This window comes from Python bivittatus, unplaced genomic scaffold (assembly GCF_059951505.1).
Source record: "Python bivittatus isolate LINGU-HERP-01145 unplaced genomic scaffold, Pbiv_v1 ctg000020_np1212, whole genome shotgun sequence".
NCBI lineage: Eukaryota > Metazoa > Chordata > Lepidosauria > Squamata > Pythonidae > Python > Python bivittatus.
Window position 1 is genome coordinate 94111678 of NW_028277030.1, and position 26528 is coordinate 94138205.

At 37.4% G+C, this 26528-nt stretch overlaps 1 protein-coding gene across 2 annotated transcripts in view; it reads right to left on the reverse strand.

Moving 5' to 3' along the window:
• The window catches only part of AHCTF1 (AT-hook containing transcription factor 1), a 49769-nt gene that overhangs the window by 2849 nt on the left and 20392 nt on the right, over positions 1–26528 (reverse strand). Inside the window, exons 11-33 of one of the 2 annotated variants that reach the window (XM_007433851.4) lie at positions 23776–23837; positions 22955–23083; positions 22554–22644; positions 22388–22477; positions 22090–22230; positions 21591–21695; positions 18596–18689; positions 17822–17945; positions 17471–17527; positions 16508–16654; positions 15831–16015; positions 15501–15645; positions 15263–15394; positions 13066–13207; positions 12821–12971; positions 11876–11977; positions 10208–10412; positions 9886–10083; positions 8634–9054; positions 6737–6854; positions 5525–5631; positions 3256–3431; positions 734–2777 (exon numbers count right to left, since the gene is read on the reverse strand). In XM_007433851.4, coding sequence (XP_007433913.1) covers positions 734–2777; positions 3256–3431; positions 5525–5631; positions 6737–6854; positions 8634–9054; positions 9886–10083; positions 10208–10412; positions 11876–11977; positions 12821–12971; positions 13066–13207; positions 15263–15394; positions 15501–15645; positions 15831–16015; positions 16508–16654; positions 17471–17527; positions 17822–17945; positions 18596–18689; positions 21591–21695; positions 22090–22230; positions 22388–22477; positions 22554–22644; positions 22955–23083; positions 23776–23837 — 5166 coding nt within the window. Of the gene's footprint in view, positions 1–733; positions 2778–3255; positions 3432–5524; positions 5632–6736; positions 6855–8633; positions 9055–9885; positions 10084–10207; positions 10413–11875; positions 11981–12820; positions 12972–13065; positions 13208–15262; positions 15395–15500; positions 15646–15830; positions 16016–16507; positions 16655–17470; positions 17528–17821; positions 17946–18595; positions 18690–21590; positions 21696–22089; positions 22231–22387; positions 22478–22553; positions 22645–22954; positions 23084–23775; positions 23838–26528 lie in introns of both variants that reach the window. The other variant, XM_007433850.4, reaches the window with a different exon arrangement.

Below are 26528 nucleotides of genomic sequence, written 5' to 3' on the forward strand. Positions count from 1 at the left end.
AGGTTATCTCTCCCTTCATTCACAAAAAAACTTGAGGGTTGGTCAATGGAAAGGACAACAAAAATTGAGACAAAGAATCAAGAGGCATAGTCTCTAAGCTCAATCCTTCCCTTTTTCTTAACACTTACTGTGTGTGTGTGGTGGCTTTGGTGGGACAGGCAGCCTTACAATACATGAACCTAATGCTTCTCTCTTTATATAGTCAATTTAGAAAAATGGAAATTTTACTTTCCCTTGCTTCAGAAGCACTCACATCTGGACATTTTTAACTGGATGGCTCTTTCTGACCAATTTAATTGCATAGACTTAGTTCAAATCAACACACTACTTTCTGTTACCAGATGTTAGTGTTGACAAGAAACATTCAAAACAGCAGGCCTGTCTTTGATGTGAGGGTTCTTCATAGGTTTGTGTAATTTTTCTACTAGAATTCTGGGCTTCTACCATTAATAAAATGTATCAACAAACCCAAGCACATTTTTAGTCATCTCATGTGCTTAAGAAGGAAATAAAAGTTTGTGTGAACTTTTTCGCCCCAAGTCCTTTTAATCACACGATAAATTACTTTCTTGCAAGGCTGTATTTGGAAAAAGCATGATATATTTTCAGCAGAAAACATTTTTTATATGTAACTGGTATCATGCAACACTCTTTCTAGACTTGGATCAACCCTCATGCATAGCAGGGAATTTGATTATCCTATACAGAATTTCTAAAGCAAAATTTCAAGTACCTTTAGGTTTTTCTGTGAGTTTAGTAAGAGGAGGAGAAAAAAAGAAGGTTTCATTTATATCCAGGGAAAGTGACTGTTTTACTTTCTTTTGGGTTAATCTGGTCCTCATAATGCTACTACCATGGCGAGCTAAAGTTTCTTCTATTTCACCAAGCCTCAGCCTGGCCATGTCTGTAGACTTTGATTCCACTTCATTCTCAGTTGCTAGCAGCAAATGTTCTTCCTTTCTACTTTCTTCTGAGACAGAAGGTAACTTAGTCTTCTTTCTGATTCTAGTTATCTTAGACCACCTGTTTTCAGACTTTTTTTCTGAAGCTATTGCCTCACTTGGCTGGGTAACACATTCTTTTATGTTGGATTTTTCTAGATCTGCTTTCTTTACACTCCGAGATATCACTCTTGAGGATCTTCTCTTTGGGGTGTCTATTATAGAAGTTTCTAGAGAAGATAAACATCCTGAGGTTGTAGACAGATGTAAAGCCCCACTCCTAGTATTTCGCTTACTGACTGAAGATCCAGCATCTGGAGGAGACAACAGAGACAAATCCAGTTGTGAATCTGATGAAACATTCAAAGAATTCTTTCTCGGTCTACCTCTTTTACGACGCACAGGTAGTGGTTCAATAAGACCACTCTCTTGATCAGAAACTGGTTCCAATGTACCTATACTTTGTTTTCTCTCCTGTTCTGGTAGCTGTGATTCATTTGGTTGCATGTCATGTTTAAAAAGTGTTTCTGGCAGACTGGACTTTCTACTTCTAGTCTTTCGAACTGGAGTAGGTAATGGTAGCTTCTCAGGTGTGGTTTCTGGCTGATCCACTACTTTCAGTATGCCATGCTTTTTTCTCCTTCCTCTTCTTGGTGTCACAGACAGCTGCTTTCCTTGAGGTTCAACCTCCTGATCTGAAATTACATTTTCTGCAAGTTGCAAGGCGATAGCTTTTAGTCTGTTTGCACTTTTAGGATTGACTGTCATTTGTATTGTATGATCAATAATAAACTGATTAGTATCTTGATTTCCTACTACACTTCTTGTAATTCTAGCAGTTCTCTGGTGAGCAGAAGGAAGATCATCGCATGGATGCTTATGAAGTTTTGATGCACTTTTTTTTGGTTTTCTAATCCCACTCCTTGTAGTAACAGTTGCCAGAAATGTTGGTGAAACAGGTTGAGCATTTGCTGAGATTTCTAACTCACTCTTCTTTGTTTCCTTCATATCTTTGATTGGAAAATCAGGAATTTGGGGAATCTGTTCCTGAGGTTTTTCAGAATTATTTGGCACATTTTCAGAAATGTGTGATGTCTCCTTTGCTCGCCTAGCACTTCTCCTTAGAGTGGGGATTGCCAGTATAGCTGGTTTATTCTTCTTTGTCAATGGCCCCTCATTAGGTAAGATATTTAGACTTTGGTTTGCCTGGTCTGTTGTACTGATACCAGACGTCAAATTTTCAACTCTACTTAATTCTGTGTCTTTATTAGTTTCATGAATATTTTGAACAGGATCCTGGGATGAATTTAATACTTTTTTGCTTATGCTTTCATGAAAAGATTGTTCTATTATCTCAGTTGAAAATTCTTTACTTCTTGTGTCTTTGATTACATCTAACAGATTTTCAGCAATAGCCACCTGAATTGGTTCAGGTACATAAGGTAGTACTTCAGCAGTATTCTGTGGTATCTCATCACTAGTTACTGTGGACACAGAATTTGTAATTAATTCTTGGTTGTTGCTTCCATCCTCTGATTCTGGGCTAGATGGTTTCAGAGGAAAAGTATGCAAAACAGTAGAATCTCCCACTTCAGCTTCATCATCACCTTCTAATATTAAAGTAAAATTATTCTGACACAGGAGAAGTTCTCCATCTCCTTCAATAAGGGAAGATTCATCTGCGTCTTTTTCAAGTAATTCACATGTGACCTGTTGTTCTATACTGTCACAGCGGTACTGAAATTTGAGATTGCTTGAGGAACACAGTTCATTGTATTGGATTGCTTCCACTATAGCTTCTGAAACTTGTATCTCATGTTTTCCATCTCCAGTGAGCTGAAATAGAAAGCACATAAGTTGAATTCCATTATACATTATTTTTCAAGAACTGTAACAGCCATGAACAACTGTACTTCAAAATTTCAGATTTTTAGAAGCTACATTTCATTGGCTAATTCAATGATCCACACACTGGTTCACAAAGTAACGCCAGCAAAATGTTCGAAAGGGAATTGCAAAATCTGGCTTCCCAAATCAGCAACAGCTATAGCTACTGCTTCTTATTTGCAATGATTAGGAAAGTGTTTTTTAATCACTGTATGCATATATACCATCGTTACTCTGGTATAGAAATGTTATTGTACAACTTCTTTTTTAATGCTACTATAAAAGAGAATTTGTTCATAAACAATTCAACCAATTGTATAATCTATAAACATCTTTAAAAAGGAACTTTGGGACCTATACTGGTAACATAGTATTAAATGCAATTCCAGTTTTCTAATCGTGTTGAAGTGCTATACAAAGAACTTACATCTACTTCTTGATTTTCAGATTCAATATTAGGCAATGTTTTTTCTTGCAGAACTACTAGATTTTCCACTTGGACAGTTTTTTCCAATTCATCTTCATTTATTGCTTCTTTTTCTTCCAGCTCATTTTTTGAATGGATACTGGCAATGTCTTCACTGTCAGGAATACTGATGACAGCTGAAAAAGAGATTTTCCGACATTAATTGATTTTATTGTTTCTGAACTAACTCTTTACTACTGTACTAAACAATACTATAATTAGATCCTTTAACCATATTTTTCATCCTTCCTTTATAGGAACATAATAATCTAAATTGTTCTTGCCCTTTATACCTCATAACTGCTGATATTAAATTATCTGTCCTCAAGGGACAAGCAGAATGAATATTTATTGTGTGAATATTCATCCAACTGCAAGTGGTGTTGAAGTATCTGTTCCTTGTTATATTCACATCTTTTTCAAAAACCAACATTATCCCTCTCTTAGATCTTTGCATCATTCTCAAGATTACAAATACCTAGAGGTTTTGTTGTCTACTTCGTTGTCTGTTCATACACATAGGACAGCTTGCACATAGGCAGCAAAGCTCTGGGTAATTTTAATCAGTTTCCTTCAAAGTACTGCAAGTACAAGACCAGGCCTCTAGGTGGCGCATAGATGCAAGAACTTTCTATAATGCATCTGGGTAATTTAAAATGCAGATTAATACAGTTGGCTTTTGAGTGGCTTTTCCATGAAAAAATCTGAAGAAAATATTTTCACTCAGCAGTTTACAGTTGTAAAGTCTAACCTTTTCAGAAGATTCTACAAGTATAAAATTTTCATATTAAAAAAATCTAAGGTCTACTAATATAATTCCAAGTTTATAAAGTAATAGTTTCAATTTGAATTTGAATAATTAACATTCAGTTCTAACTAACTGATGTTGAAAAGAATCAGAGTAAAAAAGCAGTTCTCTGAAAAATGAAATTAAATAAAATCCTAGCTAGATTTGCAGTGATTATCAAATTTCAAATTCCTACCAAGTAAGTTTAGAGGTATAATTAATTTCTTCATTTGAGTATAAGAATTCTCAAATGCAGATCATCACAAGGGCTACACAACAACTAGGTCATTAGCCCAAGTACCACAAAACCGAAGCCTTTTCATACATGGATATATTAAATCACTAGATTTCATTTTTGACTCAGTAGAGATCCAAAATCTCTCGTGAGTAAAAAATGAAGAACGAAGAGTATCACAGTATGCAATTCAATATAAATGTATTACATTTTTCACCATTTCATTTTTACCATTTAGGCCATGGTGAGGGCTGCACAGCTGATGGTTGGGGTGCTACTGGCACTGAGTATGTGAATGGCTCTTGCACAGACAGTGGCTAGGAACAGCAAAACTATCAGTTCTGTGGAAGAATTTCCAGGACCCTCATTGTAGCAGGGAAGCACTAAACCTCCAAAGCCAACTGGCTTGAAGATCCCACAACTCCCCCTCATATGGTGTCTCCCTACTGCCTAAGGTGCCCTAGGAGGGGAAGGGAGCAGGTTCATAATAGCCAGACCTGTTAGCAGCTGACAACAAACGGGGAAATGCAGCCCCAGCCCTGACTATGACAGTGCCTTGGAACTGCCGCCCTCGATCCCAAGCATGCAACATTTTCTTTTCAGTCAACGGGAAGGTCCATAGTGTCTAGCTGATATCAGCAGGCTGCACAATCACTCTCCTGTTATGTGCATGAGGTGCTATCTTTTGGTCTGAGATGCTGGCAAACTCTTCTTTCACCTCCCTCCTCATGCTCACCAGTCCTTCTGTCTAGTTTATTTGCACCTTATTTTTATATCCAGTGAAATGGGCAAGGAACAATACTGCCTTCTTCAGCAATTGTCTTTGCCAGCTTACTCTTTCCTGTTGTGCCATGGAAAATGTCTTGAAAGGCTGCATTTGGCCCATGGAGCTTGAGATCCCTGATCTAAATTATGCAACAGCACTATAGAATCTGAGCAGCTTCAGCACAGAAATTAATCAAAGAAACAATGAAAATACTTCTTTGAGTTATCTATTTGCACTAATAATTAAAATAATGAAATAGTAAAAAAGCTATCATTATCAAGATATAAATGTTCAGCTTATAAGATTTTAGACATGTGCATGAAAAGCCAATCTTGGGAATACAGTAATAAATATACTTTAAGCATTTTATTTCTCCTGAAAGAACATTTGAGAAGAACCACTTCATACTGTTCCATTTGTATAGTCATTTAAAAATACATACATTCTCCATCTGCTCCTTCCACCTTCTGGACTTGGCTGTCTGTTTCAGCAAGGAATCGGTTGTTTTCCAACAATGGTAGCATGCTGGATTCTAGGACATTAGTTGCACTATACAAAAACAGACACAGATACACACATATAAAGAGGGATTCCTTTTAGGATTCTAAATAAGGTAAACTTTAAAAAGCTTTTTGTTATATACGATTTTGGCATCATACATGACTAGTCTTTAACTATACTGCAAGGAGTACACAAAAACACCAGCCTGGCCCTGTTGCATAGAAACTGTAAACCCATTACTATTATCTAAAAGTTACACCTAGCTGGTGTAACTGTTACGATTCTGCATGTTCGCTTAAATTTCAAACATTAATAAGGATCTCTATTTCATTAGGGAAAGAAGCTTGATAACTGCACCCATGCAATTTTCTTGTGGTTTGCCATGGTCTTCATCTAGGATCATTTTTGAACTTCCACTGTAGCCAAATGCCCTGGAATTCTCAGCTGGTTTCTCATCCACATACTAATTGGGGCTAAATCTGCTTAGCTTCTGAAATCAGAGGTCAACTAGGTGCTACCACCTGCTGAGGCACTATTCAATAGCAAGTAAGTCCCAGTCACTAATTTAGAAATATAGGCTAAAGGCAACTACAAAGGGAGTCATCACAAGAGGAAGTCCTCTCTTGTCTAAATGACAACAGACCACTGATAATGGAAAACATGTTTAACAGAGCCAAACTTTATGCCCAGACATAGATAGCTGAGGGCCTATTGAATGACCAACTGTTTAGGGTTTCATAGATCAAAGTTCTTGAACTGAGTTAATAAATCAACTGTCAAGCTGTGCAGAACTTGAAGATACTGCAGTAGTCAAACTGTTAAGCACCTCAGACATGAATAACCGTGATTAGATCTGGCCTATGAATGATCGCAGATGGGTGCAACAGAGGCAAGTATGCAAATTACTTCTTGCCACTGAGCTAACCAAAGATGTAGTGATATCTGAGGGCTCAAGCAACAGTCCCGGGTATGGACCTGCTCCTTCAGAGCAAGCTGACTCCCAGTCTTGGAGCCTGGCTTCCTACTAAAAAAGACCACCCCATCCTGTCTGGACAAATCATAATCATGAGAACATGAGCACATGTACATGCAATTTAAAATTAAAAAAAAAACACCTCATCTATAATTTTGAAATTATACATGACATATTTACCATTCATTAGAAGGCAGAAAAGAGACTATGGTGTCCTGGACAACCTTCAAATGACCCTTCAGAAATACTTCACCCTCAGGAAATGAGCCATATTTCTTGTCATCCTTTTCATGGAATTCTACAGACAGTAAAAGTTTAAAAACTGTATCCTCTATACTGATTTTTTCCCAAATACTAATTCATCTTTTTTTAAAGGCACAACCCTACATCCCATTTCCCAAGCCACACAGGCTCACATAATACTGGTGGAATTTAACATTCTTACTCATGTTACAACAAAAATTGAATGGAAGTCAAAATGTTTACCTTGGCTTAGCTGATAGCCCCCATCTTGAACTGCTATTGACCCTTTCAAAACCTCAGGAACATGCAATGTATCAAGATTGGCTTTGGCTCTAAAAAACAGAGTTCTATAAAGGCCTGAAGACCTGACCAATGGTGCTGATTTTATAATTCAGCTGGGCTATTTATTATGCTTACTGGTTTCCAGTCCAATACTCTACGTTCAATGAAGTAAGCATACAATTTTTGGAGAGGTTAAGGCTACATTTGATTTTTCATAGCTGCACATCTGTATTTTTCATAGCTGAACCAAGAGCTACATTCTAAGTAATAGATGGGGCCAAATTATTTTAAATGTAAAGATGATTAGAATTCATATATTTATTTTCATTAAATTAACATACCAAAATAACGTTTTTTAAAAAGTTGGCTTTGGTCTCACCTTGTACTAAGCTTTGAAGAAAGCAGGAACAATATATAGCTGTGTCACTGCTTTTGCCTTCTTCAACACTCCACAGGTTTAGTGTGAGTGTAAACCCGGAAATTTGTAAACCATGGATTATAATTTAGCATTATGTGTGACCTACTGTTCAATAAACTATGGTTGTGGTTGAGCACAATATGTGAGTCCAACCAGCCTGGAAAATGTTCTGTGTGCGCCAAATGTTTCATTGAGGAGGACTTGATCTCTTGCACACAGAAGTGATCTCTTCTTGCTATGATGTGGAGATAACGTAATGAGCAATCTGTATCAAATTAAAATACTGCTTTTTCCCCAAAGAGGACAACATACTTATGCCTGTTAACACAGGAGATCTATTACCATGGGATACTGCAATGGCTACTATTACTTGATTTTATTAATAACTTTTTATCTTAACAAACAGAACAACAGCCTCCTAGTTTCTCTGCACATTTCTAGAAGAAATATTTTTATTTATAATTCAAGATAACAGAGAAGAAGAGTTGTATAGTGCCCTTCAGATGTTTTGAGAAAAGGGGAGGGAAGTCACATCAGAAAGATCCTTTGTCATTCCTGGTAATTCTTTTCCCTCAGTCTCAAGTCATCTACTGTTGTGCTACTTAGTCTTTTGAACAGCTTGCTTTAAATAAAAGCACTATATGGCTATGTAATGGTGGGATACAACTCATTCCCTGACTTTCATATGCATACTATAAATTGCCAGGAGCCTGAGCATTCCTTCCTAAGTTCTTCCTTTCTCTCTCTTTTTTTTTTCCTGACACCTCAAACATACTGTGTTGTTTCTTTTAAGCTGAGATCCATCTGAATTCATCAGGCAATACTACTATCAATATTTTATAAAATCACAGCTTTCTACTTGATATTAAACATTGTTTTAATTCAAACTTTTTTGCATACCTGCATACCTTGAATGTAAGCACCACCAGTTTATTATTATTTTGTTCCAGTTCCAAAGGTTCAAATCACAGATAACAAATACAACACAAAATATCTTCTGTTTAGAACACCTGTTTTACCAGTGTTCAAAAACCAGGGAAAAATCAGATGCGATCTTTGCTCTACTCCAGTAAGACCATCCTTCTTAGCTCCTTTCCATCATACCTGTGGACAATCAAATAACATTATACCTACCACCTGATTGTTCTACATTTGCAGATGTTTGCTGTTCCATTAAAGGATCATTCCTTATTATTTCATTGACTTCTCTCTCACTTGATCCTGGTAGGTCTACAATTTCTTCAGAGAAAATAGCAGTTTGCTGAGAGCCCATAAAGGTACTGTTTCCAAAGTCAACTGATTTTGCATCATGATACTCTGAAGTAATATATGCTGGTTTTACACCAGGGGTATTAATTTCTTTGGAGACTTTAGTTTTATTCAAGTGATCACTTGTTATGCATTCTGATGATCGGTCTATTTCTTCAAGCTCTTCTTGAAGGCTGTGAGCTGAAATGGAGGAAGTCTCTCTATTCTTAACCCAATTTTCTTCCACTTGAGCTTCAAGACTATATTCAGATGAATTTGCATTGTTTTTTATTTCATGATCTGCTTCCTTGTAAGAAAAGGAAAAGTCATAATCAATAAGCAACACAATTATCCCAATAAAAGAAAATCTGACCATGCAACACTATGAGAGATCCAAAAATATATACCATACTCCACTGCCCACAATGCAGATATTTCTAAGAAAACAGATGTGCATGGCTCATTTGTTTAGGGATAGTGTGAAGAATGAATTAAAGTCAATAGGTAAATTATAATTTATTTAAAGGTATACTGATTTTAACATGGCATTCTGTGATATGTGAAGTCAATAGGTAAATTATAATTTATTTAAAGGTATACTGATTTTAACATGGCATTCTGTGTGTGTGTGCCTGTTTGTTATTTCCTGGCTTAGTCTTGTTTTTTTAATCTCCCTTATCTCAGCCAACTCTTTTGTTTTCCTCAAAACAACAAAAATTCTGTACAGTGTAATTATTCCCAAAGCACATACAGCTCTAATTCCTGGGCAGGTTACATGTATTAGATATTTATATATTGGGCTATATACTCACATCCCTATCAGAAATTGCAGGGTTCTCAAACAAATCTGAAGTTAATTCAAGTGTATTTTATATTTCTATAGTATTCTATATTTCATAGGATAAAGCCCCTCCCCACTTCTTTTATTCTTTCTTTTCTCTGTATTATTATTTTGCTGCTGTGTTTTTATCTTTTGTACTGGCTATGTTTTGATTTATATTTTTTCTATGTAAGCTGCCAAGACTCATATTGATTGCAGTGCTATAGAAATATGTTTAATAAATAAATATTACAATGGCAGAGTCATGCCTACCCTAGCACTCATGTTTTTCCTTTTGCAGCACCATTTCCAACTTACCCCAGTCCATTGTGAAGTTTTGCTTTCTTCCATAAATGATATTTTTGTTTCTTTTGCACGTAGAGGGGGTGTAACAGATCTTCCTGGAGATGCAGTTGGAGTTGCTAAAGGAGTAGTGCGAACACTGGATCTCAATATTGACTGAGGAGTAAAACCAGGGAAGACTGAGGATGATGTTGATGCCAAAGCTTTAGCTCTCTAGGAGAGGACAAAACATCTTAAAATTGTGTAATCTAAAGCTTCAAGTTCATAGAAAGTCATCATTACTTCACTTTTCAGCCTGAGAAATACAGGTTTCTGCAACCTACAAAAATCTATATACCTTGACAACAAGAGGTGTTTCCAATAATTTTAATTCTGGTGCTCTTGCAATGTTCTTGGGCCGTAATGTTCTTATGGAGTACTGAGAACTGGAATGCAGTGGACTAGAAAGTATGCAAGAAGCAGAAACTTCTGGTGATTCCTGCAGGCTTCTTCTCAAAGGTGGTGAGTCAAGAGAAATAGGTTGGATCTTCAAGTCAAGCAATCTGTAAATATTTCAAGGTTTTTAAAATATTAAGCTGCTTTGTATTACACCAACTCTGATGAAGGCACTTTTCAAGTTGTTTTATTTCTTTTTACAGCTCATCTGTCATTTTAAAGAATGTAAGTTTCCCAAGCGTGGAGAAGACATATTACTTTAATTTTAAAACATCATCAAAGTTTTAATTCTTAGCTACATTATGTAACACCCCTGGTCTGACAATTTGATATGAATTTCCTAAACAATTCCCAATACATACAGGTCACATTTGCATTTGACTGCTTTAGTGACTGACTGGCTAAATTTCCTTACATGCAATTCTGGCAGTAAAGAGTCACAACACAGGTAGTCCTTGGGTTACCGTGGCAATTGGGACCAGGACTGCTGTCACAAGAGATGTGGTCATAAAGTGCAACTTCATGTGACTACATTGTTTAGCAACAGCAATCCTGTCAGTCCCTGTTGCTGTCATCAATGTAGGACTGTGGGGCGTTAAGTGGGAAGAGGGGGTAGTCCCAGGTAAGGAGTGCGGGAGGATGGGGGTGCAGTGGGCAGGCACTGGGGAGCGCAGGCAGGCCAGCAAGGGCAGCGGGCAAGCACTGGGAAGCGTGGGTGAGCCGGCAAGAGCAGCATGTGAGTACTGGAAGGCGTGGGAGGGGGGAGGGGTGCTATGGAGTACAAGATCCCTGGGGTCTTGTACTCCATAGTGGGGCTCCTTGGGAATAAGTGGCAGGAGCGACTTATGGGAGTGACTTGTGACCTTCCCTCCAGCTTCCCAATTGTCTTTGCTTGTGGGAAGCCCACAAATGTGATCATGTGACTGTGGCTTGCTGTGATGTCATAATTGTGAGCAGGGTACCCAAGTGCCTGGATCACAATCATGTGACTGCAGAAATGCTGCGATAGCTGCAACTTTGTGGACTGGTCACAAGTCCCCCTTGTTCAACACCATCACAATTTAGAACAGTCGCTGAACAAGTGGATGAAAGTCGAGGACTAGCTGTACTGGGTCAAAAATCAGTGTTTTTGGAATACAGAGACTACCTCCAGTTTCTCCAGGAATAGCCTTACATCCCATGACCCCTTGTATCAGGACAGTACTGGGCAAAATTAATTAGAATATTAGCCTCTTCCCACTGACCAAGCAAGTATGGCTTGGTTGCTATAGCCAATCAGTGTTTTAGAATTCTGTTCTACCAGTTCTACCAGGCAGTGAGTTCTGTAATAAACAGTTTGCTTTTTCAGCTGCTGTTTTTCTTAGATACACAAAACAGATTAATTGATTAGGTTTGGGTGTTCCCACAATACAACTGACTGTGTCAATGGAGAGGTTATTGTATTGTGAGAACAGGGCCACATTATAAACAATTCTATTTAATTGACTCCAATTAGTCAAAAAGTATTTAAAAGACCAATTAGTAGTGGATTTCCAAGAACATTACACTCTGATAATTTTTTTCTTTTTACCTGGAACATTTTCTTAAAGATTTAATAATTGGTGTCCCGACAAATGGATCTGGTAACTGTCTATCAGGGCAGGGCTCCAGCATAGATGATTGCTCTTCAGGCCTACTTTTGGGAAAAAGTGAGAAGCCAAACTAAGAGAAGTAATCAAATTAATTTGTGCATCAAAATATTATTTTCTTCAAATGGAGAAAATATACAATCCCTGCTGCCTCCATCAAATCTTTAGAAAATGATTGGTATCTTCAGCACTTGACTATTAGTCTCTATTTTCTAAGTCAATGTTTCTACCAATTTAAAGCTTGCCACTAAACTACTGAAGCAATATCAGAGTATCAGAATGAAGACTGAAGACAATTTCTCTGTAGTTTTAGGGTTAGGCAACAAATATCACAATGATGTCCTAACATAGGATGCTGGTGACTTTGATATCATGAGAAGATGTCTTGCCAACTCCTTCATTTCTCTACATAGAGGAGGTCCGAAGGCCATCACAGGTAGCACAAAGAAAAATGGTACTGTTCACATAGGGCAAAGCAGGAGGCTCTGGTTCTCTACCTTGCTCTACAGAGGAAACAGGCAATAGTGCCAGAAAAAAGAGAGCACCAGTGCTAAACAGAGCTATTTGAAATGCCCAAGTGCCCTTGCAGGCACTGCAAATGGAATGTAAGGGCTATCCAATAATAGTTGTCTGTGCCTTCCCTGGGAAAGGCATGGGGATGTTGCAACAGTTCTCTGCCTGCAGAGACTCAGCTGAATACTGCAAGCATGGCTCAAGCCAACCTGGAGAGTGTTGACTTGGGAAGGCCCTATAAAATGGATATACCAGTTTGTTGGCAGGATTATGCCCATGGGCTGAAGGCTCTCCATCCCTATGCTAGCATAGTAAAAGAAACAACTTTGCTTTTTCAGCTGCTGTTTTTCTTAGATAACAAAACAGATACTTACATATCATTCTGAAGTGACTTATTTTTCTGTTCACTTCCTACCCACACTTCTCCAATTTTGGACAATACATTATTGATGAAAGTTGCTTTTGTTATTACATTTCCAGTAGCAATCTGTTTTGCAACTGTTGATAATGGTTTTGGTCTTAAAACTAAAAAGAAAAACAAAGCAAAGAAATACAGGAATTAAAAAATTAATATACTTAAAACAAGTTTCAACAATTCTCAATGAAAGGAAGAACTTACTTTCCCGCCGTAGTGAAGATGGCAAATGGTAAGGCCTGGCTCGCTCTACAGCTAGCTTCCTTTGAACTCGAGGCAGAACTTTGCCATAATGATCTAATATGGAATTTCTGGCAACTGATCTCTCTCTCCATTGAGGATCATTCTATTTAAGAATAAAAACAATTCTGAATGAAGAGCATGCTAAAGCAGCTGAAAGACACCATTATAATTGAAGTTTACCTTTTTTCCCCTCTTCCCCCCCTTTATAGCAATTACAAATCATGTAAATCAGAACAAGACCAGTTATAGACCAGTGGATTTGAACAGGACTAAATTCTTGATGCCAATACAATAGCAAGTAGGAACGTGTAAAATGTTCTATGCATAAACTTTTCCATGCATGGAACAGCTAGCCTCAGGGGGTCTGGGTCTGGACTGAAGCATGTAATTGGCCTGGATATGGACTCAAAGTAGCATGTTGGCTTGGACAGTGATTTCTGCATAGAGGTGTTTTGGGAATAGAGCATGGAAAACAGCCAAGGAATCACTGACAGCAACCAAGTAAGTAGGGAATGGAAAAGAAGCTGCTAGGAAGAGGCTGGAGATGGGCTGCAGATGCTGTGCTTGGACAGTAACAGCAGCTAAGGGGAGGCAGGGAAAGGAAACGCTGCTGGGAAAATCAGTGGGCAAGGCAGGACAGAGTCACGAGGAGAAGAATGGGAGAGGGGACAACATGTACCAGCCCTGCCCTATTCTTTTTGCAAGATCCTGTCAGGTAGCCCAGACCAAGAAACCAAAACCAAGAATACTAATACTACTTTTATTGCAAGGTTACAGTAACAAAATCTTGCAAGTCTGAAAGCACTTCCCCCCCTCCCCTACCTTTACATTCCAGAAAACTAGGGAGGGTCAGTTCTGGGATGCTTTTTCCACTCCCATTCCTGCTTTGGACTCAGATTTCTCTTATCAGGCTATAGTCTGAGGCTCTTCTTCTCGTCACCCAAGGTTATTCTCACAGCCCATTAAAGATCCCATCTGAAATTCCCAGTTTCAGTTCTGCCAAATTGTGACCCATCTGGATCAGTTCAACAGAAACTCCACAATGTAATGTGTTCACTTCAAATCCCAAACAAAAGACTTTCCTCTCATGAACACAGTAAGATTGAATAGTTGTGCAAATTTATGTATTTATGCACATTGTAAACTGTGTTGGGGTAAGCAAAGAAACTTTTAAGTTATTGTAGTTACTCTATATATTCAGAACTGATTTTTTATTTAGAGTGCAGCTTATCTTAAATATTTAGACAAAACTACTGTAAAAATAAGGCTATTACTGATCTGCTACTATTGCTTTGAAATTAATTTGTAATGTGTGAGCTACCAGCTGCCAAAAAAGGAGGAGGGGCATGTGATTATAACTGCTCTTTTAATATGCATAAATTTATTACTGAAATCTGAAAAAAATGTTGAATTTATGGTTCTGAGATTTAACCAATGAACTATACTTCTTAGTACTCATATTAGGAGATATTTAGAAGCCACATCTAATAATAAATCCAAAATAGTTTGGGGGGATTATTACTATGTCTACTCCTAGAATGTATGCTACCAGTAACTATGAAATAGAGAGCCAGTTTGATGTAGTGGTTAAGGCACCAGGCTAGAAATTGGGAGACAGTGAGTTCTAGTCCTGCCTTAGGAATGAAGCCAGCTAGGTGACCTGGGCCAGTCATTCTCTCTCAGCCCTAGGAAGGAGGCAATGGCAAACCACTCTTAGAACATATGCTACCAGTAAGTATGAAATAATTTTCTATGAGAGAGGTGGGCAATGTTTCAGAGGGTAGCTGCAACTTTTATTCCCAGTGTTCCCGAGGACCACAAGAAGCCATCTGTTGAGATTATGCTGTTGCTTAGAAAGGATGGGTCCAACATTTTTTGGAGCCCCTTTTCCAAGGATTTTTAGAGTGGGATTGTGAACAGGAAGCCTCTATCTCCTCTATAGGAGATAAACTAATCCTATCCCCATCCTACCCCCCCACAGCCCCTAATTTGTATTGCGGGGCCCACTGAGTTTAACAGTAGGAATGCTATTCCTACCTTCAATTTTTTGCACGGATGGAGAAACTCTGAGTTAATTTTACCTTGAAGCAACAGATTTTCACAACAGTGAAATAGACATCTTAATTTCTCCCATATAATCCTAAATATTATGATTTACCATGAGATTAATCTTCAAAGACTGATTCAGCTGTAGGGCAGGAATGTAGTTGGCACGCTGGAGATGGTGAATTAAGAGAAACTCATGATTGTTGATACCAGTACTTGTCTGTAAAAACTTCTCTAGACACTCCTACAGAAGATAAATAGACACACGTAATGCCATTGTATCAACAGGTCATCCATTCCTTTTTTTAAATTATGTTACTCCCTGAGAATTTATTTTTGTTGTGGCTTACCTGTTCAGTTTCTGTAAATGGCAGTTTTAGTAAATCTTCCATCAGTCCAAGTTCCTGACAGATTTCATACACATGTTTGAGCATCTGTTCGACATTTAACTGGCTAGAATGTTGCCGTAACACGTTCCAAGCTTCCACCATGCAACTGAAATTAATTTCAGAATTAGAATTCTGGCAGATCTTTCTGCTGCAGGAAAAACTACATTAAAAACTGTTAATATCCAATGCATTTGATCTAAAAATAATTTTGATAGTTTGCTTTTTATTTGAGGATCATTTTTCTTCACGAATTAATCATAGTATTACAAAAGATAAAGACTTGTGCTTTACCTGTTAAATAGTAAGACAGTAAGGTGGAGTGCAACTTCAGTGCTACTTATCATTGATGGTTTCATCATCTGTATATATCGAAGGGCTCGCCTGTGCTCTCCTTGACACATCAAAGCTTGAATGATCCGCACGTGTTGCCAGGACATTTTGATTGTAGCTGGATGAAATAGATAGGACAGAGAATTCTGCAAGAGCCCAAGGTTATAATTAGAATAGAAATAAAATTATACAAATAATCTATACTAGTATTTTCTCTTACTAACAAAATGTTGCAACTCAGGGTTATCCAGAGTGTTATTCACTGAAACTAAATGCAGGGATGATTCAGGACTAATAAAAGGAAATAGACTATTCACAATTAATCTATGAATCTGCCACAATCAGATATAGTGATGGCCACCAATTTAGATCCTTCTAAAAGCAGACTTATCACTTATAATTTGATGGCAACCTCTGAAGGCTTTCAGGTACTGTACGGAATTATAGACCAGTTTTTTAGGTATATGTATAATGTGTGATAGGAAATTAACAACTTGAATTACAAACTATGTGACTAGACCTGCTTTACAGTACTTTACTGCACTTTCTCAAGTAGCACTGAAAGCTTATATAAGCAAAGAGGTGGAATATAAATCTAATAATAAACAAAATAAGTGAAATGCTATTTTTATACTGACCTCATAATCATTATGATCCAAACACCAAAAACCTTGAATTAAGTTAACCAGACCTACTGGGACTGCAAAGGCTGTTGGGAAAGAATCCACTGAAGTATCAGTTCTGTTTGGACAGGAATGCATGATATCCAGTAATAAATAAATAGTCTGATTAGCACATTAAGGGTAACTGAGAGTTATGTTTCCTATTAAATAACATTCCTATTTTATAAATACGCTTTGTTGCAGTTTTACCTTGTAAAAATCTCACAATTAAATATCAAAACATACACAACCCCAATCTTTAATGTAAATGAATTCTGAATCCACAAATTCTGTCTGGCTTCCAAATGTAACATCACACTTGTAATTTTTAATTCTTGAAATCAAGGAAGTGAAGAACAGCAGAAAAGTTTGCAAAAGTGACAGGAACTTTTGCAGCTTTCCAAACTTCTCCATAGCTTGGCATTTGGGGTGTGCAAAATACTTAATTCTGAACTGTTCTGAGCGCAAAACTGTGACTACGACATGCAAAAGGAGTGTTACGAACATTTTAGAAGTGTCTTCAGCTCAAAACAGAGTTGTCCTGAGTTTAAAACAACTCCTGCTTTGCATATAACTGCGATGCTTCATAAAGTTTTATGCTGTTTTGTCCTTGAAAAGATACAAAACTAAACATTCTGCATATCCCTACTTGGCGTGAACTGGATCAATTGTGCTCTTTTCTGGGCCAAAAGAACAGCAGAAGTCTCAACTAGATATGCAAATATGGAGAGGCCAACCAAGTAGGAAGCAGACTTGTGAATAGCAAACTCCTCCCAGGCTCAATATTCTATCATCAACCCCAGTGATATCCATGCTTTCATTTATTTTGTAAGTGTTGGACAGAAATGGTAATGGAAAATGCTAAGCTTTAGAACACAATTTCACTTAAAAACCTTGAAGATGCAGCCACTGTCATATTTTACATTTCTGAAAGGATACAGCTGCATGCTTGTAGAGCTCTTCGGTGTTTTCTAACAAGTAGAGATCAAGCAATGCCTATAATTAGAACACACATGAAGTCAGTGATTCCAATTGTTCAAATACAGCAAACCTTTAATTTTTTTTCTTGACTCCTGACAATTGCCTGGACAAGTCCACGCCATTTTCTTGGCAAGATTTTCAGAAGTGGTTTGCCACTGTGTGCTTCCTAGGGCTGAGAAGGAATGACTGGCCCAAAGTCACCCAGTTGGCTTTGTGCCTAAGGCAGGATTAGAACTCATGGTCTCCCAGTTTCTAGCCTGGTGCCTTAAACCACTATACAAAGCTGGCTCTCTTATTAATGTTACTTACATGTAATGTAGGAGGCGGATACTTTCCAGTTCCACCATCATCTCTCTGCCACAGCTTCACAACTGGATCACCTAACTGGGAAATCATGCCATCAATCATCAAACAGTCAGGGTTCCATCTGCCCCTATAACAGGAAGGAATGAATTTAATTCCCCATTGTTAAAAGCAAATTTAAAATGCTAGTCAATTACAAATCATGCAATTCAGATTTCTCTTCATCCAAAATTTATCCACAAAAAAGCAAAAACTGCAACTGCAACCAAACATGAAAAGCTATACAATTTATGTAGAAGCATCTACAAAAGGCTAGTCTGCAAAACCACAACGTATTTTTTAATTGAAGAGGACACTTATTTGCCACATGCTTGGAGTTTTATTAAATACTTTAATAAACGCATCTAGAAAGACTTAACAATTTACATGGGGTCTGAACAGAACAAGATATTGCTCAGTTATATAAAAGCAAGAAAAAAAAAGACAGGTACTGAACGTCTCCGCCCCACAAAAAGGGTGGGGGGAACGGAAAGGCTATCTCAAATGCCAGCAAGAAAATCACCAGGGACATTTTCCACTTACCCTTTTTTGAGTTTTACAAACATGCACTCAATAACTTTATACAAAAAAAAGGACAAATTGATAATCCTAGACCTGCATCAATCAGTCCCTTAAGCTGTTTTACATAAATGTTGGTGTCTTTCCTCTTGCTACCTGCAAGCTGCTCACAATTGATAAAATCCTTTTACTGAGACTTAACACACTTTAAAAAGCTCTTACCTTGATAAACGTTCCAATTTTTGACGACAATTGATATAAAATCGTTGAATATGTTGGTAATTATAAACAGGTTTTGACAAATGCATGTTTTCCTCTGCATAAAAAAGATGAAAACTCATTTTAAAACATATCAGGTGAAAAAAAAATTCTAGTTGGAGCCAGAATAGCAAAATAAATAGGGTTTTCAAACCTGAACTGCTTCTGCATGCTTATATTGCTATTTGCGGCAATTCAAAATATTAATTAGACTATACCTGGCCAAATATTAAATACAAGAATTTCCACTTAAATGCAAGATTTTCCAATTTGGTATTATTTCATTTGTATGTATGTATGTATGTATGTATGTCACTTTTCAGCTCTCCAAAATATTCCCAAGTTAGTTTGCAGTGCTAAACACAATTTCTTTCAATAAAAATTGAGAGAAATAAAATTTATAGTCCAGGTAACATTAAAATGGCACCCAGAAGTAAGGGTTAATACTATTCAAAACTACTGAAAGTTTGTCAGAATAAAAATGCCTCCACTATGTGGTAGGAAACTGAAAAGGTGACCAAGCTACTATCTACACCCAAGGTGATGTCAACGAAAAAACTATCACGCATTATATCAAGTGTGCCCTTCCATGGCAATAGAATACTAAGTATAGCTTTTAATGTTATGTAAGTAGTGTTGAGATATCTAGACCCCCAAACTATTTAGATCTTGATATATATAATAAAAGGCACAGTACAATAATATAATCCACATAGTAGTAAGTGTTCTGGTTCCTGCTCTTTTAAAATAGATCTTGTTATAATAATCTCACCCTGATGGTCACTTGTTAATTGTGATTCTGCTATATTAAGTTAATGTATAAAAATGGACTCCTTCCTGAAAATGATTTTTTAAAAATTTAAATTATATTAAATGATATATTTCCTTCAGATGTCAAGTGTCATTTTCACTAGTGCTTTATTTCACAATGGAAAACTTCCCATTTCCTAGATTTATGAGTACCAATGAGTGGCTACTAATTATAAACACAAATTAGGAAAATATGGTATTTTTGAAATTTATTTATTTAACAATACGTATAAGCCACTCCAATCCAAAGGGACTCTGGGTGGCATATAATAGTTCAAATATAATACAATAAAAACAGAACAGTTGCAATAATGATTACTGCAATAAATGTCATCATTTTTTAAAATTCTGTAACAGGTACCTGTGCTTGCTATCTCAAGTGAGCAGAGAGTACTTAGTCTCTCTGGCCAATTCCAGAGGCTATACTAGATTTTCCATTGGCTGAGCACTCTCAGTACAGGGAACAGTACTTGGTGTTGCTGAGTGCTCATTCTCACAGGGAGCAGGAAAGCAGGCTTCCTGCTGCCTCTTCCTCTCTGGCTGATGCATGTATGAAGAAAACTAGAACAGCTAAAAGAAATGCCTCTCCCACCCACCCCGATTTTATTTGCAAACAGAAGAGTTTATCAAGTGAAACAGAAGATCTGCCAATAATAGCAACTGAAGAAGCTAAACTGTTTATTTTGGGAGAAGCAGGACTCTCACATTCAAAACTGGTATTACCATATCTACTAACAACTCTATCAGGCTTTCACATTTTGACAAAATGTCCAATAGAAGATCAAGAAACAGACAGATGAGATGTTGGTTCAAATTATATTTGCAAGAGGTACACTTCTTTCCATAACTGAACTAAACATTCTAAATGCAACTATTATAAAAAATCAATTATAACTATTATCATAATCAAATTATTGTTTATCACATTCTCCCTTAGAGAATATGACAAAATTCAAACAATGATTATTGTTTGGTAAAGCACTATCACTGATGCTAGTTTCAGATGGATAAACCATGCAACATCTCAACATTCTTGAAAGCAATTGGTACTAAATCTTTTCATTGTACAGGTAGCCAATGTACTAATTATGGAGACTGAAAATGCAGGCCCAGCCAGGCTTCAAAACTTTGTAACTGATAATGCAAGTAAAATGAAAGTTGTATGGAAATATTAATGGCAAGATATTCTCACGCACTAGTACCCGACTGCCTTGGTCATGAGTTTAATATTTTAGAAAGGACACAGCAAGTGTGAATACTATGAAAACTACACTGGCAAACTGCAATGTAGCTGTGAAGTTAAGGAACAACCATCTTGCCCCTAATCATTAGATATTGGAGAAATTAAAGAAAAAAAAAATCAGGAAAGCAGATTTCTATTTACCAGCAGAAATTAGATGGGGGTTGGCTATGAAATATTCATATCTCCACTGTGCACAAAAAAACTTATTAGCAATGTAAAGCAATAATGACCCAGTATCCCAATTAATCCTGTTAATATTTGAAAGCAGGTTTTTGACAAGAACAGATTCAAATTCAAGGATCATTCAATTTGCTGCTATTAGTTTTGGTCACTATCAAGAAAGTCAAGATTGACCAAGACTTTTCAATATTCCATAACTGAATGAAAAACTAATTGAACACTGCCTTCTTCATCTATTATCTAGAGAAAAAGAACAAATATATGTTTGCTAGAAGAAAACTGGAAGGTTTGCAGTTCAATTAAGACAAAAAAAGAAAAACAGTCTAACAAATAGGGCCCACTGTTAGGCTTGTTTTTGTTTCTCACGCTTGCTTCTGGAAAATTGGTTACAAGCACAAACAGCCCTACCTTTAGAAAAAGAGAATACAGTTTCAGTAGTTTTGAATCAGATTTGCTTCAAGATGAAATGTATCTAGTAAGTAGTGATAATAAAAGTGAAACTGTTCTAAATCAATGGCAATGAAAAGGAGATTCTGAAAGGGATCAAGCTCAGTTCTATGGGTTCTCAATGTGCATACTGCAGTTTCATATTCAAAATTTTCTAGAAATCAAAATTTTCAAAATTATGCTAACTTTTCCATAAGAAATAGACACACACTAGTAATAAAATAGGAAATAACCTGTTACTGAAATCTGACAGCCGAAAAACTATTTTTGAAGACCTACCTAAATTTTCTGGAAGAAGACTGGATCGACAGAACCAGATGACCACTTGTAAATACTTTAAAAGGAGACCGGTTACAACCTGTTTGTTCGTTAGATCTGTAATGCCTAAAAGAAAATTAACACAGACTTTTTTTAAAAAAAAAAAAACTTAGTGCAACCTTGACAAGGTATAGGTGATAATGGATCATTCGGCTCATTTAATTTCCAATTGATTTTACAGGAATTCCAGCTTTAACCCAAATATGCCCACAAAGTAAATTATCTGCACAGGATATAAACCTTCCAATATACCAAGACTAACATGAGATAACAAATCAAGCTTTTTTTTAAACTTTTCTGTGTGGTGTCTGAAGATCAAATTAGCTTTATTATTTTTTTAAATTCAAAGGAAAAAAATGACCATACAATAGCTAGACATGCAAATACACAGAAGGAGAATGTAAGATTCCTACTTGTTAAAAGGTAATATAAAATGTGTGCCTTAAATTTTATTACATACCTTTTTCTGTCAGTTCTTGAGCTTCCATGATAAAACAGTTTAACACTGTGTTAAGGTTGCTAAGAAGCAACTCACAGCGCTGGAGAGACTGTAGAGTCTGTGGATCAATAAAGTTAGATGACCCGTCAAACAGGGGGGCACCTTAAAAAATAGAATTTTGACAACTTTAGTTAAGAGTCAGAATTCAAAATGTTTTTACTCAATATTATTAAACAAACATAATTAAGCTGAATTACTGAATAATTTCTGTATACATTAAGTTGATTTCCACTGTTTCAAAACACACTACACTACTTACAGAGATGAATGAAGTCTTCTTTTGTTTTAACTACTTTACTCCATGCCCATTCGAGAACAAAACGCAAGTTTGGGGCAGAATCTGGTTGCTCTTCAAAAAACAAAAAGCAGAAGTTATAGAAGTTATTTAACAAAATAATTTTATTGAACAACAAGGTTGTGTTTACCTTCAGCAGTCCACTGTTTGATGCAGCTAGTGAGGAGCCCCAAAGAACTAGTTTGGATAGCAGCTGATAACACAGCTTCGAACTGCTCTTCCTAAAAAAATATCCAAAAGGAAAATAAAATGCACTCATCTCAGCATTTCATGGCATCAGTGATTCACAGTTTCAGCATCAAAAATGTAATCTAGCTATAGCTGTATGCCATCTGAAATGCTGGATCCAGCTAGGGATGTGCACGCTATCAGGTATCCTAAATGAAACCTGGGCCTGCTCACAAACCTAATTTTCCTTGTGGAATTTTTGTTAAGTCAAAATGTTATAACCCAATCAATTAGACCTTGGCATAAAAATTAAGAATCAACAGAATGGCTGCATTTTCAACCACATCTTCGTCATAAACTCACCTGACTCAGACTTGTTGGCTGTATATCAATAAATCTTGCAGATAGTAAACCAGCTATAAGGCATCTATTATAACCCTCAGGAATGGTTTCATTTAATGAACAGCCTGAGTTTTTTAAGAAATGCAATGTCTGCAATTAATCAGAAACAATTCTGAATTAGGACAAACTGTATGGAGAATGCTGGAAAGTCACAAGTCACTACAAAGATTAAGCAATTCTTGTCAAAATAAAGGCAGAGAAGTTGTTATATTTATTAGTTTTCTTCCACATTCTCTGTACCAGGCAGAGAAGCTATAAAGAAATAATTGTAACTGTGATGGGTACAGGCAAGGCAGTAAAAATCAAGACCCAGTAACTTGGACAGATTTACCTGCAAGGCTTTGTGCTGCTCAAGTGCCACTGAAAAACTATCTGTTCTGGTAGCAGTCCACAAAAAGTCATAAATGTTTAAGGGCTGGTTATTCAGTGATTCCAGATACCAGTTAAGGAGATACGTAAAATGTTTAAAAATGGAAAAGTAAACATTATTTTTAAAGGGGGTGGGGGGTTCTGGCCTCAGCAAATATAATGAAAAAAGTAAGCAGGCATCGCAGAACTTGTAACCACTGCATTGTCAACTTCAAAGTTAGAACTAAACTGACATATGAATATTAAAACAGTAAATTTTTCTTTTCTTTTACCATAGCTGTTTATTGCATTCTTAAAGGAATTAGAAATGAAGTTTCCCGAGTACAGCTGGTTCACATAATATTTATGAATTGAATAAGAAGGTAACAAATAAATAGAATGCCATAATACTGCAGTAAATAAATAATACTTACATCTTTTTGAAATCCTGTGCAAGACACATGAACAATTCCACAGTTCAGCAAACAAGTGGCATCTATGGAATAGAGTTCTTCATTAGAATGACTGAGGTGCTAATTACCGATACTTATAATGGAAAAAAAGTTTTCCAGCAATTTTATTTCAACATTGCCTAGCATGCACTGGGGCATTGATGCAGATGGGATAACTGTATAAGATGAAGAGTTAAATTCCTATAGCCCACATCCAGGTCTCAGTCCAAATCAATGGTTCCAAGACTACAATTCCATTCTATGAATCAGTCTGGCTCTTGAAATACAGTAATGTGAAAAAGAAAGTACACCCTCTTTGAATTCTATGGTTTTACATATCAGAACATAATAAAAATCATCTAGTCCTTAGAAGTTCTCAAAAGTAGGTAAATACAACCTCAGACGAACAACAACACATGACATATTACACCAGGTCATCATTTATTGTACAAAAAGAAAGCCAAAATGGAGAAGCTATGTGTGAAAAACCAAGTACACTTTATGATTCAATAGCTTGTAGAACCACCTTTAGCAGCAATAACTTAATCGTTTTCTGTATGACTTTATCAGTCTCTCACATCATTGTGGAGGAATTATGGCCCACTCTTTTTTACAAAATTGCTTCAGTTCATGGAGGTTTGCGGGCATTTGTTTATGCACAGCTCTCTTGAGGTCCCGCCATAGAATTTCAATAGGGTTGAGGTCTGGACTTTGACTAGGCCATTGCAACACCTTGATTCTTTTCTTTTTCAGCCATTCTGCTGTAGATTTGCTGGTGTGCTTGGGATCATTGTCCTGTTGCATGACCCAATGTTGGTCAAGCTTTAGCTGTCAGACAGATGGCCTCACATTTGACTCTAGAATACTTTGGTATACAGAGGAGTTCACAGTCGACTCAATACTGCAAGGTGCCCAGGTCCTGTGGCTGCAAAACAAGTCCAAATCATCAGCCCTCCACCACTGTGCTTGACGGTTGGTATGAGATGTTTGTGCTGATATGCTGTGTTTGGTTTTCGCCAAACATGGCGCTGTGCATTATGGCCAAACATCTCCACTTTGGTCTCGTCTGTCCAAAGGACAGTGTTCCAGAAGTCTTGTGATTTGTTCAGATGCAACTTGGCAAACCAAAGCCATGCTGCCATGTTCTTTTTAGAAAGAAGAGGCCTTCTCCTGGCAACCCTTCCAAACAAACCATACTTGTTCAGTCTTTTTCTAATTGTACTGTCATGAACTTTAATATTTAACATGCTAACTGAGGCCTGTAGAGTCTGAGATGTATCTCTTGGATGTTTTGCAGTTTCTCTCAGCATTGCATGGTCTACCCTTGGGGTGAATTTGCTGGGACGTCCACTCCTGGGAAGATTGGCAAATATCTTGAATGTTTTCCACTTGTGAATAATCTTTCTCACTGTATAATGATGGACTTTAAATTGTTTGGAGATGGCCTTATAACCCTTCTCAGATTGATGGGCAGCAACGATTGCTTCTCTAAGATCATTGCTGATGTCTTTACTCTTTGGCATTGCGTTAACACACACCTCAATGCTCAAGACCAGCAAACTCCTAAAACTTCAGCTTTTATAGAGGGAGTCACGCTTGCTGATGGTCAATTGATCAAGGGCATTTGATTAGCAGCACCTGGCTGCTACTTAGCTTCTTCATACCTATGGAAGCAGTAAGGGTGTACTTAGTTTTTCACACATGGCTTCTCCACTTTGGCTTTCTTTTTGTAAAATAAATGATGACCTGGTGTAATATGTCATGTGTTGTTGTTCATCTGAGGTTGTATTTACCTACTTTTGAGAACTGCTAAGGACCAGATGATTGTTATTATGTCCCAATACCTAAAACCATAGAACTCAAAGAGGGTGTACTTTCTTTTTCACACGACTGTTTATATTTGATCATTTTTAAAAACATGCTAGGGATAATGATGGCACTCTATCATGCTACTACTTTGACAGTATTGATCTAGTACAGGTAATCCTTGAATTACAACCATTTGTTCAGTGATTGTTCAAAGTTACAATAGTGCTGAAAAAATGGACTTACAACTGGTCCCCAAAGTTATGGCTGTTGCAGCGCCCCCAGTCACATGATCGCAATCTGGGCACTTGGCAACCTGTTTGCACTTACGACTGGTTGCCAAGCATCCCATGATCATCATTTGCAAACTTCCCTGCAAGCAAAGTCAACGGGGAAGCTGGCAGGGGAGGTTGCAAGTAGCTCAGGTAAGTCTCCCTCAACCACCTCAGCCTTTCTTTGCTTGTACACACTGCCTTTCTTTGCTCACATGCACCGTACCCTCCTTCCCTCTTTGCTCACACTGCACCCTCCTTCCCTCGCACGCATGCACCATGCCCTCCTTCCCTCCCTCGCACGCACTAGCACCTTCCTTTCCCCTTTGCCACTCACCCACACTGCACCCTCCTTCCCTTACTTGCACACACACACTGTGTCCTCCTTCCTTCACTCACTTGCATGGACCAGCGCCTTCCTTCCTCTTTCACTCGCTTGCACACACTGTGCTCTCCTTGCCTCGCACACCCTGCCCCTCCTTCACTTGTTTGCACGCACCAGCGTCCTCGTTCCCCCTTCACTTGCTTGCACCATGTCCACTTCTTGTTGTGCTGCAGCTCTGGGGCTTTGCATGAGGAAGGCTTTGCAGGAAGAAGGAGAAAGCCTCACAAATGGTCAGCAGCTTCCAATGTGAGCTGCAAAGCATGTGCTGGAAA